Genomic DNA, 22,356 nt, shown 5'->3' on the forward strand with positions numbered 1-22,356 from the left:
CTTCGCCATCCACCTCAACAGTTTTAAATATTAACTCAGGCCATCTCCACCCTAGCCCTAAGACGGGAGATATCACAACCATCTCCTTTTCAGGGATTAGAAGAACAGCAGTTATAAAGGATTGGAGTAGGATCAGGAAGGCTGTGAAGCTCAGTGGGCGGCCCTGGGCCCTTTCTGAAATATGGCAACCCTGGGTGATAGAGGATGAATGGGGAACTTTAGGCCCAGGGCCAAGTACAGTGGTACCTCAGGTTAAGCACTTAACCTGAAACTGTTCTTAACCTGAAGCACCACTTTAGCTAATGGGGCCTCCTGCACAATTTCTGTTCTCATCCTGAAGCAAAGTTCTTAACCCGAGGTAATATTTCTGGGTTAGCGGAGTCTGTAACCTCAAGCGTCTGTAACCCGAGGTACCACTGTATAGTACAGCCTTCCGGATGCTCCTTAGGCCACGCCCCCTTTTCTGTAGGCCACGCCCCCACCAGCCACGCTTCATACCCTCCTTTGGCGCTTTTGCCCGACTGGGATTTGTCGCTAAGAGGTGCTTACGGTATCCGTCTCTTTCTTGCCTGGATGGAGAATGAACGATGGAGAGGTCTGTGCGTAGAGAACTTTGCTTCGCTGAAATGCAGTCACATCCAACCCCCCACCCCCTTTTGCCCCTAGCCACACCCACCATTGTCCTGGCCCGCCCCCGCCAACATGAGGGAATGCGGCCCTCGGGCTGGAAAAAGCTCCCCTTTCCTGTATTTTTCTTTTCTTTTAAGTACATCTTAGCCATCCTTGTTTTAAAAAACGAAACTAAAACACGCCAGGTTAGAGGGAGGCTCTTGCTGCGGGGGGTGCATTCATTTAAAAATAAACTAAATAAGCCTACAAACCTGTTTGCCCAACACCAGAGGCGCCTCTTCCTTATTATGCACCAAATAACACTGCGATCTATCCCAACGCCCACCCGGTATATACCCCCTTTCCCGGAAACCATCCAGCGGGGGAAATGGAACGGAGTGTTCGCGACCGGGGTGGAACGCTCGGAAGTCTCGGCGGCCGCAGCCCACGCGGTTCGGAGCGCGCCGTCAACGTCCCGTGAACTCTACGGCCCCGCCCACGCCTGGGGAGCGGAGCAACTTCTTCAAAGCTCCGTGGAACGTTGGAACGTTTCGCGCGGCGGGGTTTGGAACGTTGAGGCCGCCGAGCGTTCCATCGCGCGGAACGTTCAGGCAGCCAACGTTCCATCGCGCGGAACGTTCAGGCTGCCGGCGTTCCATCAGTTCGGGGCAGCGGCAACCGATCTTGCAAAGGGTTCAGCCCCGAGGGGGCGGGAGATTTATTTAATTTATTTATTTCGAGGGGACGGACGACACAGGATCCTCCTCCTCCTCGACTTCCCTGCACCCCACATTGACGCTCCTACCGGCTCAGGGGGAGGGAAGGGCCGGCCGCTGCAGAAGGCGGCCCACCGCCCGCCCCTTCCATCACTCTCTCACTATCTCTCCCGCCCGACGACGACGACGGCGGCGGCAGCTCCACCTTCTCTTTCGCCGCCGCCGCCGCCCGGCCTGCTGTTGACAAACACGGCGTTCGAGGCGGGCGTCCCGTTGGCGAGCGCCTCTTCTGTCTCCGGAGCAGATCCCTGGGCGGCCGGCAGCCGGGGAAAGGCTCGCGGGGAGCCGGGGAAGGGATGTGGCAGACGCTGGCCCTCGGAGCTCTCTTCTTCCCGGGGCTTTTCGCAGTTTCCGTCCGCAGCCTGCGCTGGCTGGCGCCGGCATGGAGCCTCAAGGACCGGATCCTCCTCAGCGGCAGGTACCGGCTGGCACCGAGGGGGGGGGAGGAGAGAGGGAGAGAGACCGACGGGAAGCCAGAGGTGCGGGGAGGGGGGAGAGGCGGAGGAAAAGGGAAGGCATTCCACCCGGATCCTCTTATGCAACCGGATGGAGTTGAATGAAAAGCCGGCGCAAAGTTCTTGCAGGCGCGGGAAGCCGGGTCGGATCCGGCGTAAGCCCGACTCAGAGTAGACCCGCCGGCCTCAACAAGCCTCACACTGCGATCTATTAACTTCCTTGTGTGTAGCTTTTGGATGCTACCCCTAGACGGCGGGTCTTTGTCTCTTTCTCCCTCTCCCTTCCCCGGCTGGAGGGATCCGGCTCTCCGTGGCCGGGATCGAGGGAGAGCGAGCAGCTGGCGCGAACTTTCAGAAACCTCTTCTCCATCCAGGCTTGGCTGCCTGTGGTTTGAAGAGCAAAGCCGGCGGCTTACGAGCCGCACAGGGTTCCTCGGCGGGCGGGCTTTGGGAAATGCAATTGCTCTAGTTTTGCTTTTTTGCCTCTTCTGTTTGGGGGATCCAGAGGGGCTTGCGGAGGGGGGGGGGAGGGAAGAGGACCCCTTAAGGCCCATGGGAGGAAGGGGAGTCTCTCCCTGCCTCCCTAAGAACAGCAACACTGGTTTAAGGGCAGGGCAAAGGCTTTCAAAAGGAGTTTAAGGGCAGGGCAGCGATAAGGCAGGAACATTCCTGTCCAGATGAAAGAGAAGATTGCGAGGCAGGCAAGAGACTATCTATCCTTAGGGAGCCATAGGGAATGTCTCCTGTTGCTTAGCAACAGAGCATCTGCTTTGCATGCGGAAGGTCTCAAGTTCAACCCCCAGCATCTCTGGGTAGGGCTGCCTGAAACTCTGGAGAGCTGCTGCCAGTCAGTGCAGTCCTTACTGAGCTTGCATGCAGAAGGCTGCAGGTTCAATCACCAATAGCATCTCCTGTCAGGGCTGAGAGGCTCCCTGTCTGAAATCCCAGGGAGCTGCTGCAGGTCAGTGCATGCAGTAGGGCCCCCTGAAACTCTAAGAGAGAGGGGCTGCCAGTCAGTGCAGGCAATACTGAGTCAAATTTACGGATGGTTTTGCTCTGTAGAAGGCTGCATATGTCAAGTGAGTGAATCTCTTCATGGCACATTTTCTTCTTAAAAACATAAATATTATTCATATACAGTGGTACCTCGGGTTACATTCGCTTCAGGTTACAGACTCCGCTAACCCAGAAATAGTGCTTCAGGTTAAGAACTTTGCTTGAGGATGAGAACAGAAATTGTGCTCCGGCGGCGCAGCGGCAGGCCCCATTAGCTAAAGTGGTGCTTCAGGTTAAGAACAGTTTCAGGTTAAGTACGGACCTCCGGAACGAATTAAGTCCTTAACCCGAGGTACCACTGTAATGATATAATTGCAATTTAGGAACCAGAGGGGGAGGATCCGTGTTTGTGCAAATTCAGCCACCGGAGTCATGGGAAAGATGGCAGGAAGCTTTCGCTATGGGATGCTCAGTATGTTATGTGGGGGAAGTTGGGAACAGCTCGGTCTGGTGAAAAGTTGGCATGGAAATGTCGTCAAGGAACAGGACAAGAGAAGCAAGATCGTTCCGAAGCCAGATCCCCAAAGAAAGGCTTATGTTTATTGGAAGGACCAACATTTCATGGAGTTGGGACCCCAGTAGCCATCTAGTCCAACCCCCTGCAATACAGGGATTTCAACTAAAGCATCTGTGGCAGATGGTCTCTGCTTAGGGAGTCTGTTCCACTGTCAAACAGCTCCTGCTGTCAGATAATTCTTCCTAATGTTTAGTCGGAATCTTCTTTCTTGAAACTTGAAGTCGTTGCTTTGAGTCCTACTTTCCAGAACAGGAGAAAACAGGCTTGATCCATCTGACAGCCCTTGAGATATTTGAAGATGGCTATCATCTCTCCTCTCGGTCTCCTCTTTTCCAGGCTAAACAGACCCACCTCATCAGGCTTGGTTTCCACACCCCATGATAATCTTTGTCTCCCTCCTCTGCACACATTCCAGCTTGTCAATATCCTTCTTAAACTGGGGCACCCAGAACTGGGCACAGTCTTCCAGGTGTGGTCCGACCAAGGCAGAAGAGAGCGGTACTGTTCCTTCCCTTCCAGGTGGCGCTGTGGGTTAAACCACAGAACCTAGGACTTGCTGATCAGAAGGTCAGCAGTTCGAATCCCCGTGACGGGGTGAGCTCCCGTTGCTCGGTCCCTGCTCCTGCCCACCTAGCAGTTCGAAAGCACACCAGTGCAAGTAGATAAATAGGTGCCGCTCTGGCGGGAAGGTAAACGGCGTTTCCGTGCGCTGCTCCGGTTCGCCAGAAGCGGCTCAGTCATGCTGGCCACATGACCCGGAAGCTGTACACCGGCTCCCTTGGTCAATAAAGCGAGATGAGCGCCGCAACCCCAGAGTCGGTCACGACTGGACCTAATAGTCAGGGGTCCCTTTACCTTTATTCCTTCCCTTCATCTGGACACTAGACTTCTGTTGATACAGCCTAGAATAGCATTCGCTTTTTTTGCTGCTGCATCACACAATGGACTCATGACCAGCTTTTGGTCCACTAAGACCCCTAGATCCTTCTCACATGTCCTACTAGCAAGCCCCACCTTATATTTGTCCAGCTGCTTCTTCCTGCCTAAGTGTCCCTTATTGAAATCCATGTTAGTTTCGGCCCAGTTCTCCTGTCCACTGCGGTAATCTGGATTCCCAATTCTGCCTTCTGCGGCATTGGCTACCCTTCCCGGCTTGGTGTCATCTGCAAATTGGATTCCACTCTCTCTTTACCAAAAGGAGAGTCACTTGCGAAATGGATTTGGGTGTTTATTTTGCTGCAGAGGAGGCTACGAGTTCGCAGGAACAGTGCCATGACCCTCACTATTACACAAGAACACAGCCTTCCTCGCAGTCAGGCTGCTGGTTTCACCCTCCTCCGTATTACTGACACTCGCTGCTGCTGGCTCTCCAGGATTCCCTGGCAGGGAGCGTTGCCCAACCGTGTCTGGAGATGCCGGGGTTGGATCCAGGACCTTCTGGATGCCAAGTAGATGCACTGCCACTGTGGACAAGTTACAGGGAACCAGGCAGAGGGCCTTCTTGGTGGCGGCACCCTCCCACCAGATGTCAAAGAGAAAAACAACCACCAGACTTTTAGAAGACCTCTGAAGGCAGCCCTGTTTAGGGAAGCTTTTAATGTTTGATGCATTGCTGTATTTTAATATTTTGTTGGAAGCCGCCCAGAGTGGCTGGGGAAGTCCAGCCAGATGGGCAGGGTATAAATAATAAATTATTATTATTATTATTATTATTATTATTATTATTATTATTATTATTATTATTGACACAGTGCTTTGGCGAAGTCTCTGCCCCAGTGCTCCAACCTCCCCGGTCAGGCTGTTGCCTCACTTAGAAATGCGCCGTTCCTCATCTCTGAAAAGAAAACCCTTTGAAGATTCAGCTCAGGACTGGTCTGGGAGGGGAGAATTCCTGTGTATTCATCACAAACCTCCCACCCAACTGTTGAAAGCAGAGCTTCCCAAACCGAATTGTAGGCTGCATGCTTGAGATGCACGATGCTCTTTAAACATCAAAAGACTTTCGACATTGAACTCCAGGGCACACTCGACTCCTACATCCATTTAACAGACTGTGCCAAGATCATAGGCTCCTCTCCCCAAAAGGAACACACCAACCTCTCTATATTGTCCCAGGATGCTAATTTGGGAGTGCTTCTGGATTGGGAGACGGGAATCCTGGAGCAGGGATTCGTGCAGGGGTGCAACGGGCAGCCTCATCCTAGGGCAGGCAATTCCCTGACGTTTGGAGTGAGAAAGAACCAGTCATATCAGGTTCAGAGGTGTGGCCGAACTTGCGGAAGAGAAGAACAGGGACTCGGCGTTTTGTTTTAAAGCAGATTTCCCAACTGCACAAATGCCCCGTCACACACCCGATGATAATTTTCAAAACAATCATTACAGGCAAAAGCATACTTTGCTCCTTGCTTACATCCTGTAACAGTGGCAGCGTCTTCTTAGGGATCAGTGGTGTTTTGTGTCTGATTGCACACTAAAAAATAAATCCCAGGGTATCACCCAGAGATGCGCCGGGCAGCCTCCTATGCAAAATTGCAGTTTGGCCCTGCGGGAGCCTTAAGTGACAATTTGTTTCTGATCTGGGAATGTGCTTCTTGATTTTGAGCGAGGGGAGTCTGGAGCAGCAATAATAAAATTTTTTATTTATATCCCGCCCTCCCCAGCCGAAGCCGGGCTCAGGGCGGCTAACAACAATAAAACAGTACAAAAGTACAGCATAAACAACATTCTAAAATCATTCATTCTAAAATTAATTAATTCAAGCCACTGGCAACCATTGGGCCAGAGCTCCACGAAGATTGCCGAGGGAGGGAGTCAGGCTGTGCCCTGGCCAAAGGCCTGGTGGAACAGCTCTGTCTTGCAGGCCCTGCGGAAAGATGTCAAGTCCCGCAGGGCCCTGGTCTCTTGTGACAGAGTGTTCCACCAGATCGGAGCCACGGCCAAAAAAGCCCTGGCTCTAGTTGAGGCCAGCCTAACTTCTCTGTGGCCTGGGACCTTCAAGATGTTTTTATTTGAAGACGGTAAGTTTCTCTGTGGGGCATACCAGGAGAGGCAGTCCTTTAGGTACGAGGGTCCAAGGCCGTATAGGGCTTTAAAAGTTAAAACCAGCACCTTAAACCTGATCCTGTACTCCACCGGGAGCCAGTGCAGCTGGTATAGCACTGGGTGAATGTGATCTCGCAGCGAAGACCCCGTAAGGAGTCTGGCTGCAGCATTCTGCACCCGCTGGAGTTTCTGGGTCAGTCTCAGGATCTGCAGCCCCTGCAGAGTTGCAGCAGGGAACCTCCTCAGAAGACCCAGGTGGTTCCCTTGTGTTTCTACATCAAGAGCAGGTTGACCAATCCATTCACACCAGACACAGAGAGGTTTGGTTGAGTTACCTGCATCCTGGCAAGAAGTTGAATTACGACGACACGTTTCTCTCTCTCTCTTGCATAACAACATGAGAACAGGATGGATCGGTGTGGGGAAAGTATGTAGAGAAAAGCTTTCCTTGCCTCTCGTAACATTCGAACCCGTGGCCAGCCAGTGGAGCTGAAGGTCGGAAGATTCAGGGCAGATAAAAGAAAGCCATGGTGGCAATGTTCTCCCTCCACAGCCAGGCGCAGTCTACCTCTGAATACCAGTTGCTGGGAATTGCAAACTGATTGCCATGGTTCTCAAATCCTGCTTGGAGGCTTTGCTTGGGGACATCGTGTTGGCCACTGTCAGAACAGGATACTTGGCAGCCCGCCTCCCTTTGCCTTCTTCTCCCGCCCCCCCAATTTGTAAAATCCATTTTATAACACAACTAAGACAGCATCTTAAAAAGCAGAGACATCACCTTGCTGACAAAGGTCCATATAATTAAAGCTATGGTTTTCCCAGTAGTGATGTACGGAAGTGAGAGCTGGACCATAAAGAAGGCTGATCGCCGAAGAATGGATGCTTTTGAATTCTGGTGCTGGAGGAGACCCTTGAGAGTCCCATGGGCTGCAAGAAGATCAAACCTCTCCATTCTGAAGGAAATCAGCCCTGAGTGCTCACTGGAAGGACAGATCCTGAAGCTGAGGCTCCAATACTTTGGCCACCTCATGAGAAGAGAAGACTCCCTGGAAAAGACCCTGATGCTGGGAAAGATGGAGGGCACAAGGAGAAGGGGACGACAGAGGACGAGATGGTGGGACGATGTTCTCGAAGCTACCAAACTGTGGGAGGCAGTGGAAGACAGGAGTGCCTGGCGTGCTCTGGTCCAGGGGGTCACGAAGAGTCGGACACAACTAAACGACTAAAGAACAACAACAACAACACAACTAAACAACACAAACAGAAAAACAAACAATACAAACAAATTCTTGTCTTATCCTTATTTTTTCTAAACATTGTTAGGTGAGCTTCCCCAAGTCCCCGCTATCTGATTTTCATTTTACCTCATCTTTAGCAGTTTACATATATCATAATTTCTAGCCATTTTTTTTATCACGGTTACTTTTACCATAAAAATCTTCACATTTTATCACTTACAAATAATACTATTTTAAAATACACTGTCTTCTACTTCTAGCCCTACAGCCTATATCCACTTCCAGAGCTATTCTAAGATTTAAATAGTAAACTATTTTTTCAAATATTCTTTAAACTTCTTCCAGTCTTCTTCCACCATCTCTTCTCTCTGGTCTCGGAGTCTCCCGGTCAGTTCGGCAAGTTCCATCATCTTCATCTGCCATTCTTCGATAGTTGGTACATCTTGTTTCTTCCAATTCTTCGCTAGTAATATTCTCGCAGATGTTGTGGCATACAGAAAAAAAGTAACATCCTTTTTGGGGGATTTCACCCACCACTATACCAAGTCAAAAGGCTTCTGATTTCAACACTTTTTTCAGTTCATTATAAATCCTTTCCCAGAAGTCTTTTACCTTGGGGCGCGTCCACCGCATGTGGTAAAAGGTTCCTTCTTTTTCCTTACATTTCCAGCATTTATTATCACGAGTATGAGACATATTTGCTCCTTTTGCCTTCTTCTGGTGGGGAGAATGCCCCCCCTCTTGCCCCAAAGTATCGCCCTCCACTCCCTTGGAGAATAGACAATTCATGATTTTCACCCTTTCTGCAAATTTCTTGCCCCCCGCTAATTCGCACCCAACACTTCCCTTTTTTAACATTTCAACGTCCAGGAAATCCTTGGAGGTATTTGGGGAAGACAGACGCCCCGTGGCCCACTAGTAAAAGCCCCCCACCATTCTCCCCCCCCCAAATAAATTTTTATTGTTTTCAACATGTAATTCTTTTTCCAACAATCCTTACTGTCACATTATAATCCCTTTGACTCTGCCGAGTCCCGACTTCCCTCCCTCCCGACCGCTGGTATATACATCACATACTTTTTGCGTATATTATTGTCATAACTCTACTGTTTTACATTGGAGCTGTTATTCTAGTCCGGCTAGTGTCTTAATATTTTTGTTGTTCTCCTTGTATATTCAACAAATTTATTCCAATTGTTACTGTATCTCTGGTCCTCTTGGTCCCGGATCCTTCCTGTCAATTTGGCAAGTTCCGCAAAATCTATCATCGTCACCTGCCACTCCTGGATGGTTGGTAAATCTTGTGTTTTCCATCTTTGGGCCAGTAAAGTTCTTGGGGCGGCTGTGGCATACATGAACATTCAAAATAGTTGGCTATTGTAGCTCTTCTCCTCTCGGCTCACGAGTCTCCCAGCAGGACCCAGACGCAAACTGATGACTCAACGGAAGGCCAAACTCAACCAACGACACAACCCTGCCGGAGAACCAATGTATAAATACGAGAAAGGGAAACCACTGTTTATTGACTCAAGGGTATTTACTTTGTCTCTCGGGACGTGGTGACCCTGCCAATTTCAGTTTGAACCTCTTTGTGGCAAGACTGAGCCTTTCTCCCGCCCCACCCCAAAGTTCAAATGATAAGCTGCCGATCAGGAAGTCGCAGAATCCTGGAACTGTAGAAATGGGTCACAAAAACATCTCTGTGTCCACTTTCTTCACCCTCATTTTAGGCACCCCCTAAGTTCTAGGATCCTGCAGGTCTAGCTCCAGATGATGTTAGACTCCAATTCCCATCAGCCCCTGCTGGCCAAGTCCATGGTCAGGAGAATGATGGGAGTCCAGCTACAGTGTACAGTGGTACCTCAGGTTAAGTACTTAATTCGTTCCGGAGGTCCGTTCTTAACCTGAAACTGTTCTTAACCTGAAGCACCACTTTAGCTAATGGGGCCTCCTGCTGCAGCCGCACAATTTCTGTTCTCATCCTGAAGCAAAGTTCTTAACCCGAGGTACTATTTCTGGGTTAGCGGAGTCTGTAACCTGAAGTGTATGTAACCTGAAGCATATGTAGCACTGTACTGATAGTCTGCTTTAGAGTATGAGACAAGTCAAGGAATCACTGAGAGAGTGCCCCACACAAATACATTTTACAGTGTACCTCAGGTCAAGAACTTAATTCATTCTGGAGGTCTGTTCTTAACCTGAAACTGTTCTTAACCTGAGGTACCACTTTAGCTAATGGGGCCTCCCGTTGCTGCTGCGCGATTTCTGTTCTCATCCTGAAGCAAAGTTCTTAACCCGAGGTACTACTTCTGGGTTAGCGGAGTCTGTAACCTGAAGTGTCTGTAACCTGAAGGTACCACTGTACTAACATTTCCCTTGTTGACCATTGTTTTCTCCCTAGGCTGGTGTCGTCTGTCCAGGCCATGATGGCCACTCTTTCTGGGATCATTGTCATCTTCAGCTGCAAGGACGTCGTGCACGACAGGTAATTAAAGAGAGGCTTGTAAACTGAAGCCAGGTGTGCAGATTTTCATCTGCCCTTATCAGAGGACTTTCACCTGCCAGAGATAAGGATGCTTGGACTGCAGGCCTCTTCCTGCTGAACAAATCCCAGAGAGAGGCGTGCTTCCGAATAAAGGTGTGTGGTGATTGGGGCTGCCTTGAGATCAAGCAGCCCTTGCTGCTGGGTTTGACGTATTTCGCCGAATCATACAATGGATGGGATCCCAGAGATCATCTAGTCCAACCCGCATCCAGATTGGAATTAGGGTGTGTTTGTGATGGGGAGAGGGCCCTAGTTTAGTGGCAGAGAGAATGTGCTCTGCATGCAGAAGGACCCGGGTTCAACCTCCATTGCCAGGTAGGACAGGTTGAGACTGCCTGCCTGAAATCCTGAACATCTGCTGCCAGCCAGTGCAGACAACACTAAGTCCAATGGATCCCGTGGTCTGACTCTACAAAGGCAGCTTCCTTTGTTGCTGAGACTCAGATCCAGACCTGGAGTGCAGGTTCTCTGACTCAGATGCCCCTGAGTTGCAGGAAGTGCTTGGAGGCTGGCACTGCTCCTCATAGGAAGCTGTCCATCTAGATCAATACTGCCTACTCTGGCTGGTAGCAGCTCTCTGGGGTTTCAGGCAGGGGTTCACTGTAGATAACTGCCCTGGACTGGCTGGAAGCAGAGGAATGATGGGAGGAACCAGCTGGGGGACCACTAAGGCAGGCATCCCCCAACTCGGCCCTCCAGATGCTTTGGGACTACAACTCCCACCATCCCTAGCTAACAGGACCAGTGGTCAGGGATGATGGGAGTTGTAGTCCCCAAACATCTGGAGGGCCGAGTTTGGGGATGCCTGCACTAAGGGAAGAAGGCTCAGAGCCTGTAGGTTGGTGGTGTGACAAAGATGAGTGATCAGAGGGAAAAGACTAGGAAGAGGAAGGGCTGGAAGCTGAAGAGTTAATAGACCTTAGTGAGTTGGTAGAGTCTGTGGCAGAGAGAAGTGCAGAAACAGAGGCAGAAGCTAAAGCGGGGAAGTCGGATGCAGGGGGCTAAGAGACAGAGATGGCTGGTGAAGGGTCATGGGCGTCTCGCCCTCTTTCTGCGACAAGCTCCCCTCCACACTTATCTCCCAAAACCAGAAGAGGCATGAAAATGGCAGAGGAGAAAATGGGGACTACTCTGAAGAAGAATATTATTATTATTATTATTATTATTATTTATTATTACTACCCCACCCATCTGGCTGGGTTTCCCCAGCCACTCTGGGTGGCTCCCAACAAAAGATTAAAAACACGATCAAACATTAACACGGCAGCTAAAAAAGCCAATGCAATTCTGGGCTGCATCAATAGGAGTCTAGCATCTAGATCAAGGGAAGTAATAGTGCCACAGTATTCTGCTCTGGTCAGACCACACCTGGAGTACTGTGTCCAGTTCTGGGCACCACAGTTCAAGAAGGACACTGACAAACTGGAACGTGTCCAGAGGAGGGCAACCAAAATGGTCAAAGGCCTGGAAACGATGCCTTATGAGGAACGGCTAAGGGAGCTGGGCATGTTTAGCCTGGAGAAGAGGAGGTTAAGGGGTGATATGATAGCCATGTTCAAATATAGAAAAGGATGTCACATAGAGGAGGGAGAAAGGTTGTTTTCTGCTGCTCCAGAGAAGCGGACACGGAGCAATGGATCCAAACTACAAGAAAGAAGATTCCACCTAAACATTAGGAAGAACTTCCGGACAGTAAGCGCTGTTCAACAGTGGAATTTGCTGCCAAGGAGTGTGGTGGGGTCTCCTACTTTGGAGGTCTTTAAGCAGAGGCTTGACAACCATATGTCAGGAGTGCTCTGATGGTGTTTCCTGCTTGGCAGGGGGTTGGACTCGATGGCCCTTGTGGTCTATTCCAACTCTATGATTAAAAACTTCCCTGAACAGGGCTGCCTTCAGATGTCTTCTAAAAGTCAGATTGTTGTTTATTTCTTTGACATCTGATGGGAGGGCATTCCACAGGGTGGGTGCCACCACCGAGAAGGCCCTCTGCCTGGTTCCCTGTAACCTCACTTCTCGCAAGGAGGGAACCGCCAGAAGGCCCTTGGCGCTGGACCTCAGTGTCCAGGCTGGACAATGGGGGTGGAGATGTTCCTTCAGGTCTACTGGGCCGTTTAGGGCTTTCAAGGTCAGCACCAACACTTTGAATTGTGCTTGGAAACGTACTGGGAGCCAGTGTAGGTCCGGTGTTATATGCTCTCCCAGTCACCACTCCCAGCCTCCCAGGCACGATTGCTTGGAAAAAAACCCTGGAGAGGAAGGGACTTAGATGGCTGTGGGGAGGCGGGGACCCTCAATCTGCAATAATAATAATAATAATAATAATAATAATAATAATAATAATAATAATAATATATTTATTTATACCTCACCCATCTGGCTGAGTTTCCCCAGCAACTCTGGGCGGCTCCCAATCGAGTGTTAAAAACAATACAGCATTAAATATTAAAAACTTCCCTAAATAGCTTCATGGTGGCAGGACCTACCAGAAATGAGTTGCTGTGTTTATTAAGCTTGACACTCTTGTGCAGATTGTGGTTTTGCTAATAAAGAGTTAACTCCAACTTGCTCAGTGTGATTTACAGCTGGCTCGCTCCAGACAACAACAGCCACAGCATCTCACACAGCTGGTTGTCAGTGATGATGGGAATTGGAGTCCAACATGAGGGTCACAGATCTGCCCCCCCCAAACCTTCACTCTGTTGTCCCCACCCACCCAAATTAACATATCTCCACTGGCTCATATTGTCTCCATACTTCCTTTCATTTTCTCCTCCCTTCTTGGAAATATCTATTGCAAAGTTCTGGGAGCAGAGACCTGCACTCAGTTGCTCAACTTTAAATTCCATGCGCACCGTGTGCACCAATGGCACTCTGCCACTTTAAAATAAAAAATAAAAATCACGAGGACTAGGAATGCTTCTCTTTTGCCGGAGAGACTGCTGGATATGAATTATTTTGTAAAGGGGTTGCGTATTGTGTTGGCTGAACTCATCCTGAGTTGTGCAAAGCTCTGTCCCAGAAAAATAGGGGGAAATGTCACCACTTTTGCAACAGGCAATTTTGACAAGGCAGGCATTGCATCATTAACTGCAAGGGAAGCTTTGCAGAACGAATTGCATCAAGGCACCAAAACAAAAAAGCACCTCTCTCCACCCTTGAAGACCTGAAGCTGCAGAATCCACCGTTTAAAATAAAAAACAGCTTCGTGGAGGAAGATGAGCCCTTTTAGTGGATATTAACCGGGATACCACACAGTGCTTCCTTGTGTGGAGGCAGTCTGAATGCAAGAACAATGCCACCCCCACCCCCAAGACAGCACTTGCCTGCAGCCTTGCAATCTTAGACACAGCACAAGAGGAAAAAGGGATGGGGAGGGAAGAGGGGTGAAAGCAAACCTGCAAACCAATTCTTAAAACGCAGCGGTAGTTCTTATGACGGCCAGCTGGAAAGGAAACATTGGCGGGGGGAGCTTTCGCCAAATGTTGAATCTAAAATTTCAACCCATGGTATTTGAGTCCTACTCAGAGTAGACCCATTGAGAACAAGGAACCCGGGTTCGCGATGTCCCTTAACTTCAATGGGTCTGCTGGGCACAGGACTGGCATTGGCACAACCTGAAGTTTAAACCTATTATTATTATTATTATTGGGACACATGTTTCAAATTCGAAACGAGGCATGCGAAATTGGGGATTTCCAGGTCCTTGGCCCTCAGTCCGTGATGCCCTCAAATGCCCACCCTTAACCCATCCCTCTACGCTCTTCCTTCTCCTCCCCAAACAGGCACTGGATTGCGCGTGAGTACATGTGGGTTGTGGTCTCCTACATGGCCTACGACATCTACGTCATGTACCTCTGCCACTGGCACAAGGGGGAGGAGAAAGGGGAGGCGCACCCGAAGTATTCTCTGGCCAGCGTCAACAGCTTCCTGCAGAGAGAAAGGCTGATGGTCACCCACCACCTTTTCATCCTCATCGTCCTCACGCCAGTGGCTACGGTGAGAGCACTTGGGTTTTCTCAAGGAGTTTGGCGCGTTCTGGGTGTTAATAATAATAATAATAATAATAATAATAATAATAATAATAATAATAATAGTAGTAGTAGTAGTAGTTTATTATTTATACCCCGCCCATCTGGCTGGGTTTCCCCAGCCACTCTGGGCGGCTTCCAACAAAACACTAAAATACAATAACCTATTAAACATTAAAAGCTTCCCTAAACAGGGCTGCCTTCAGATGTCTTCTAAAAGTTTGGTGGTAGTTCTTCTCTTTGACATCTGCTGGGAGGGCGTTCCACAGGGCGGGTGCCACCACCGAGAAGGCCCTCTGCTTGCTTCCCTGTAACCTCACTTCTTGCAGGGAGGGAACCGCCAGAAGGCCCTCGGTGCTGGACCTCAGTGTCCGGGTAGAACGATGGAGGTGGAGACGCTCCTTCAGGTATACTGGACCGAGGCCGTTTAGGGCTTTAAAGGTCAGCACCAACACTTAGAATTGTGATTGGAAACATACCTGTGGGCGCTCTGCCATGCTTGCTGGGAGATGCCCCCCCTCGCAGGCACAAGCGTGGAAATTTCCCGGAAAGTGTCTGTAATCGTCATGATTAACTAGCAGCCTTGCATCTGTGGTACAAAACTGAAAGCTTTGGGCCGCCATCTTGATTCAAAATGGCGACCAGTGGTATCCAAAGGCAGCCGAAAGCCTGTTCCTTGATCTTGGGCCCACTTGCAAAATTTGGATAAAATCAGTGCCGTTTTGAAAGGTCCAGCCTGCCATCTCGATTCACAATGGTGCCCGATTATTTTTTAAATTCCTATACTTTTTGTATTTTTAAGAAAAATCTCAGAGCGGTTTAAAAAAAGTAAAGGACACCTGACAGTTAAGTCCAGTCGCGAACGAATCTGAGGTTGCGGCGCTCATTTCGCTTTACTGGCTGAGGGAGCCGATGTTTGTCCACAGACAGTTTTTCCAGGTTATGTGGCCAGCACAGCACATTAAATCAAGAAAACATAAATAAAACAATCTGAAGAAAGTCAAATACAGTGGTACCTCTGGTTACGAACTGAATCCGTTCCGGAGGTCTGTTCATAACCAGAAACCATTCTTATCCTGAGGCGTGCTTTCGCTAATGGCGCCTCCCGCTGCACGCGTGGGCCTCTGGCGCACGATTCCCACTCGCATCCGGGGCAAAGTTCGCAACCAGGAACAGCTACTTCCGGGTTAGCGGAGCTCGTAATCCAAAGCGTGCGTAACCAGAAGGGTTCATAAACAGAGGTACCACTGTATAGAGTATACAGTGGTACCTCAGGTTAAGTACTTACCGTATTTTTTGCTCTTTAAGACTCACTTTTTCCCTCCTAAAAAGTAAGGGGAAATGTATGTGTGTGTTATGGAGCGAATGCAGGCTGCGCAGCTATCACAGAAGCCAGAACAGCAAGAAGGATTGCTGCTTTCGCTGCACAGCAATCCCTCTTGCTGTTCTGGCTTATGAGATTCAGAATATTTTTTTCTTGTTTTCTTCCTCCAAAGGCTAGGTGCGTCTTGTGGTCTGGTGCGTCTTATAGAGCGAAAAATATGGTAATTAGTTCCGGAGGTCTGTACTTAACCTGAAACTGTTCTTAACCTGAAGCACCACTTTAGCTAATGGGGCCTCCTACTGTTGCCACGCTGCCACTGCACGATTTCTGTTCTCATCCTGAAGCAAAGTTCTTAACCTGAAGCACTATTTCTGGGTTAGCGGAGTCTGTAACCTGAAGCGTATGTAACCTGAAGCATATGTAACCTGAGGTACCACTGTACAGTCAAAGCAACGTAACAGAAAACGAAAATATTATCTTAAAGATTTCAAAATAAAACATTACAAAGAAGGTCAACTACAGAATACATATTTAACATAGTAGCGCTGGTGAGTGTGTGCCCTGCTCCCTAAGGCCAGGTGGAAAGGGCCTTGCAGGATGCAGCCTTCGCGCTTCACAGCCGGGAGATGTTCCTCTGGCCTCATGAGGAGCCTCTACTTGAATTATATCCAAGCATAGAAGGGCTCCTGGATTCGGGAACCATCGTGCAAAATTCTGTTTGAAACAGCATCCCAGGAATAGCAAAAGCCTGTTCCTTGATTTCAGGAACTGTGGTGCAAAACATGGCTGTGATATCTTCAGAGCTGTCCATGCAGGCCCCGGAAGGCTGCCCGGAAGGGAATTTGACCCTCAGAGTGAAAAGCATTCCCTCCTGCTCCTCACCAACGCCAGAAGGAGCTGTTTAGGGTTGCTGGCTTGCAAGCCGCTTGCGCAGACACACAAATCCCTGAAATTCTCTCCCCTGCTTTCGTCCACAGCACTTCAGAGGTGAGCTGGGAGACTTCTTCGTCGGCTGTATCTACACGGCTGAGCTGAGCACCCCCTTTGTATCGTTGGGCAAGATCCTGTTGCAGGTAAAACCGCAACCCCGGGCTTTCTCAGACACTCGGGGTCCGATACCCGTTTCTTTTACTCCCTGGTTAAAAGTAGAGATGTGCTTTGCTCTGAGGCTCAGGGCAGTTGTGTTTCTGATGGCGAAAGACAGAATTTCCTGCCACCGCAATCAGCTGCCTTCATTTCTCCACAAGTCACTGGTTGGTTTCTTTAAATGAAAAACAAAAGCAGTGCAAAGCAGTACAATCGTGCAGAGAAGCAACAGGCACACCCCCGAGAGAGATGCTAAATGCACTGTCCAAGTGACTTGGAAACGTGCTGCAAATGCAGGACTTTGTTGTCCTACACAAAGGAGGAGAATGTTGCTGGAAATATGGTGTGTGGTTTTATAATTTGTTGGAAGCCACCCAGAGTGGCTGGGGCGACCCCGTCTGATGAGGATTATTAATACAGTGGTACCTCAGGTTAAGAACTTGATTTGTTCTGGAGGTCCGTTCTTAACCTGAAAATGTTCTTAGCCTGAGGTACCACTTTAGCCAATGGGGCCTCCCACTGCCGCCGCCCGATTTCTGTTCTCATCCTGAAGCAAAGTTCTTAACCTATTTCTGGGTTAGCGGAGTCTGTAACCTGAAGCGTCTGTAACCTGAAGCGTCTGTAACCTGAAGCGTCTGTAACCTGAAGCGTCTGTAACCCGAGGTACCACTGTAATAATTTCCACAGCTCTAGGGTTTTCTGGTTGTTGTTGTTGTTGTTTAAATACAGTGGTACCTCGGGTTAAGTACTTAATTCGTTCCAGAGGTCTGTTCTTAACCTGAAGCACCACTTTAGCTAATGGGGCTTCCTGCTGCCGCTGTGCGATTTCTGCTCTCATCCTGAAGCAGAGTTCTTAACCTGAGGTAATATTTCTGGGTTAGCGGAGTCTGTAACCTGAAGCGTCTGTAACCCGAGGTACCACTGTAATAGTTTCCACAGCTGTAGGGTTTTCTGGTTGTTGTTGTTGTCATTTAGATAGCTGTATAGAACCGTTTTCACCTCCCGCTTTCTCTTCCCCAGCTGAAAATGCAGGATTCGGCCTTGCTCAAAGTCAACGGCATCCTCGTCCTGGTGACCTTCTTTCTGTGCCGCATTGTCCTGTTCCCCTTCATGTACTGGGCCTACGGCCGCCAGGCCGGCCTCCCCATCTACAAAGTGCCTTTCCACATCCCCCTCCACTGCAACGTGGCCAACGCCTTGCTCATCGCCCCTCAACTCTACTGGTTCGCCCTCATCTGCCGCAAGGCCCTGCGGCTGTACAGAGCCCCGCCGGCCCCGGACCGAGCCCGATAATGGCAGCCTGAGACCTGCTCCCTGTCGGCTGGGTCCTGCCCGCCCCGACTTTCTGCGCCAGCCTCTGGGGAGAGACCTCTCAGTCGGGACGCCGTGGGCTTTGCCCAGGAGTGACAGGCGACGCTACCTCTGCAGGTGGCCCCTGGGTGAAATCCGGTTGCCATACGGTGCCAGCAAGGCCGGGTTGCTTTTTGTTTTGTTCTGTTCTGAGGAGTCTACTGCCAGAAGAGTGCTGCTGGATCCGGCCACACACCTCGCCCACCACCCCGTTCTCACGTTTGCACCCGCCAAGGTGCTCAAAATAGGCCGGGACTCCTGGAAGCTGCTTCCAGTTTGCAGGATGGGGGCATTGTGCCAGGATCCGGCCCCCTGCCAGCGCTGGCCTCTCTTGGGACAAAAGGGTGGGCAGAGAGGGGTCACTGGGTGTGCCGTCTGTAGGTTTCTCGGTGGCTTCCGTGAAATGGAGGGTTTATTGCTTCCCAAGTCATGCTCTGAATAGGAGCAAGAAAACGATCCCCCCCCCAATTATACTGCTGAAGTGAAGAAGGCTGGGGGGGGGGGCAGATGACCCAGAGTACATTTTCCGCCGGGGGGGGGGGATGACTGTGAACTGTTTCGCCCCAGGATTCGAATCGTGGGCTTGGGACCCAAGCGCCGGTTTGGGAAAATCAAGCTGTCTTTCCACCCACTCCCCAAGCTGTAAAAATGGGGTGGAGGGTATGGATTCTATGCTGGGGAAGAAAATGGGGCATTGGGCAGTCTGGTCATCATATTCGGGGGGGGGGGGGGGAGAATGACCAGGCAGCTGGAGGTCTCGGGGCCAAATCAAATGTGTTGGTGTTTCTTTGTCCTGCCTGTAAGATGAGTATTTTTGTCGAGACCCTGCAGGGGTTGGCCTAAAATCTCCGCGCCAGCAACGCCAGCGTCACACAGGGGTAAAGCTTCCCCACGCAATTCGCACCCGGCTCCCCGTTGACGGTGGCCCTCTGTTTGGAACACAAGAAGTCTGCCGCAGGTGGAGCTTGGGTCTAACCCAGGGGTGGTTCGGCTGGTAGAGCATGAGACTCTTAATCTCAGAGTCGGGGGTTCAAGCCCTGCCCCACCTTGGGCAAAAAAATCCTGCATTGCACGGGGTTCGACTAGATGACCATCTGTCCCTGCCAGATGGGGCTGGACTACAACTCCCATCATTCCCCTGGCCATTGACCACACTGGCTTCTGGGAGTTAGAGTCCAGCAACATTAGATTCCCCTATCACTGGTGCAATCCATTTTCCTACAGAGGTGTTTCCCCCCCCGCCCATCACTTCTTGTGCCCATTTTCTTTCTGGTCAAGCTGGTCTTTTTTCTACCTCCTTGTTTATGTCTGATCTTTCCGGAACGCCTTTGCAAGTACCACGTTGGAGCCGCCTTTGGATTGATGCGGCTACAACTTCTTAACAAACCGGCGTCTCCTCTGAGGTTGTGGTGCTCTCCAGAGGTTCCCAAACTTCATCAGACGCGCCTTTCACTTCATCAGAAGTGGTTTTTTACTGCCTCCGACACTGTTGGGACACCACGGCCAGCCTGCCCAGCCGCCAGCGATAAGCTTCATCCTCCACAACTGTGCCTCATCCCCTTTTAAAAACAACCAAGATGGCCGTCCTCACGACAACTTAGGGGAGCAAATTCCGTATCGGCGCTGGACGAAGTTTTTCCCGCTCCGTTTCCCAGCTCTCAGCTTCATTAGATGTCCCCATTGGATTCTAGTGCAGTGGTACCTCAGGTTCAGTAATTACCGTATTTTTTGCACCATAACACTCACTTTTTTCCTCCTGAAAAGTAAGGGGAAATGTCTGTGCGTGTTATGGAGGGAATGCCTACGGGTGGCATGCCTACGGATTTTCCTCCTATAAAAACTATGTGTGTGTTATGGTCGGGTGCGTGTTATAGAGCGAAAAATACGGTAATTTGTTCCGGAGGTCCGTTCTTAACCTGAAACTGTTCTTAACCTGAGGCACCACTTTAGCTAATGGGGCCTCCCACTGCCAGAACACGATTTCTATTCTTATCCTGAAGCAAAGTTCTTAACCTGAAGCATTATTTCTGGGTTAGCAGGTACCACTGTACAGTGGTTTACCTCGGTTGTCGAACGTAATCCATTCCGGAAGACCGTTCGACTTCTGAAATGTTTGACAACCGAGGCGCAACATCAATGGAGAAAATGGGGGGGGGCTCATCGGAAGCCATTCGATTTCCAAAAAGCATTCGAAAACGGAAACAATTCTGGGTTTTCGGTGAAAACCGCAATGTTCGGCTTCCAGGATGCTTGAAAACCGAGGTACCACTGTTTTTGGGAGGTTTTCTTCCTCATATCCACTGTTCTCCGCACTGTGCATTGTGGATAATAGAAGATGGGGAGGTTATCTTCTCCTCTACCTCATATAACCTTTTTTACTTCCTAAACGAAACCCTCACCCCCCAAATGCTGCCGCTTTTCCTCGCTGTGGAGTCACTCAGAAACCTCAAATCTCTTCCCACAGTCCTTTTCAGGGATGATGGGAACTATTGTCTGAAGACAGTCCCCATGCGGCCCACCCCTGCCAGAAGCTCTGACCATGCCTATATGTCCCAGACTGTCCTTTATTATTTTCCTTGAGACCAATAAGGTGCCTTGTGTGCAACAGGACGGGGAACAGCCCTCAAATGTCTCTGAAATTGCACAAATCCCAGGAGATATTTTCCTTTCCCCTCAGCCAACTCGCTGGTTTACAATATCTGCTCCAATATGCCTGAATGTCGTTTTTATTTGAAAGGAGGATCATATGCCAGGGATATGAGAGAGGTTGAGGGAACAGCAAACTCCATCCCTGTTCTACAATATTTAAATGCTGTCTTTTGACTTCCAAACGATGCTACGAGACGTGCCAAACATCTTTAAAATGCCTTTTGAAGTTGCCCGGTGGAATCGGCAGCAGGGAGGCCGACAGACGCATATTTCCCTCCCTGGGAACCTTCAACGTTATATTGCAAAACCAGAAAGGAATGTACTGTAAATAAGTATTCACTGTGTCCCTCAAAACCAGAGGATTCTATGGGTTTTGGGTTCTCCAAAAGATCACAGACAAGTGCCTAGGAGCTGCCCAAAACATTATAACCACTTGCAGAGTTTACACACTACTCTTTGGGGGACGACGTCAAGCAACTCTTGAGGACAAGTCTCCTCTCACTGTGACACAACCCTGCCAAAATGGGTGAGGAAGGAAAAAAAGAGAGACTCCATATTAAATGGTTTTTTGTCACTGGATTCACTGTTTTCTCCTGCAAGACTACAGGCCTGGTATATATATATATTTGAAAGCAGACAAATAAAAAAAGATAACCTGTTGAGAAATTTGAATTGTTGACTCTTGTTCAGGGCTCGAAATAATCCTGGCGCATTTTGTGACCGAGTGAAGATAACTGGGGGCCAGGATGGTGCCTGATGTCTCCACAACTTGGAGATGCATGCCTGGGGATCACTGGATCTTGACCATGGGTAGGCAAACTAAGGCCTACTTTTTGAACCATGAAACTCTGCTGGTTAAGGATTTAGCAAAACACTAAAATCAAGTGTAACGGACAACTGATTAAAAAGCTAAAAGCAGAACTAGGGAGGCGAAAGGCAAGCCTTAAAGATCTGGCCCAACTAAAAGAGTGCAAATACAAGGAGCCCTTCAAATTTAGTGCCCAGGTGCCACAGTTTGGCATTTTCTTTTTGACCACTTTTTGTGGCAATGCTTTGGTTCAGCGCTGCCTCAACTTTTGCAAAGAATGCCTGGACAACTCATCTTGCAGAGGCTTTAGCCGTTAAATGATGTGGTGCAGAGGGGAATATTGGGTGCCTAACCATTTTAGGATAATCATTATTTTGCTATTACAGGAGAGACCACCAACAGGTGACTGCGTTCTGCCAGAAGGTTTTTCCTCCAAGCCCCAGAAATAGTAGCTGACTCCGCAAAAACTCTCAGCAGGGTTTGCAGTGAGTTACAGAACAGATAAATTAATGGGCCCAAGTTGAGCCACGTCCATTAATTTCAGCGGGTTAGCTCTGCACATGGTTAATGTTGCATACTAGCCAGAGATTTTAAAACCCTTAGCTCTTTCAGTGTTAAATCTATAAAATCACCTTGAGACCTAGGTAAAAGGCGATTGATAAATGAACTGGTAACGACAAGCTGCATCCAACATTCGTCCTACTCTGAGTAAACCCACTGAAATTAAAGGATGTGACTAGCTTAAGTGCTTCAGTTTCAGGAATCTGAGTTGAATTTAGTAGGAGATACACTCCAATAACCACAAAATAACAACAAACAGGGAGTGCCAAAATGCTTATATCCCATCTCGACCACAGAGGTCATCTGAAGGAG

At 49.4% G+C, this 22,356-nt stretch overlaps 1 protein-coding gene and 1 long non-coding RNA gene across 2 annotated transcripts in view; both read left to right on the top strand.

Annotated features, from left to right (window-relative positions):
- LOC310695547 overlaps positions 1–21,341 on the top strand; it is a 132,170-nt gene extending 110,829 nt beyond the window's left edge. Inside the window, exon 2 of the long non-coding RNA XR_014520149.1 lies at positions 20,066–21,341. This is a non-coding gene — a long non-coding RNA (uncharacterized lncRNA). The remainder of the gene's footprint in view (positions 1–20,065) is intronic.
- TLCD3A (TLC domain containing 3A) lies at positions 1,500–21,341 on the top strand. Its single transcript, XM_083480121.1, has 6 exons — positions 1,500–1,803; positions 10,095–10,178; positions 14,021–14,234; positions 16,568–16,663; positions 17,697–19,738; positions 19,901–21,341. The coding sequence occupies exons 1-5, from the start codon at positions 1,682–1,684 to the stop codon at positions 17,967–17,969; spliced, it is 789 nt and encodes a 262-aa protein (XP_083336247.1). The 5' UTR covers positions 1,500–1,681; the 3' UTR covers positions 17,970–19,738; positions 19,901–21,341.
- Positions 21,342–22,356: the final 1,015 nt, after the last annotated feature.

Source organism: Podarcis liolepis (genome assembly GCF_965112155.1).
Source record: "Podarcis liolepis genome assembly, chromosome: 16".
In the NCBI taxonomy this organism is placed as follows: domain Eukaryota; kingdom Metazoa; phylum Chordata; class Lepidosauria; order Squamata; family Lacertidae; genus Podarcis; species Podarcis liolepis.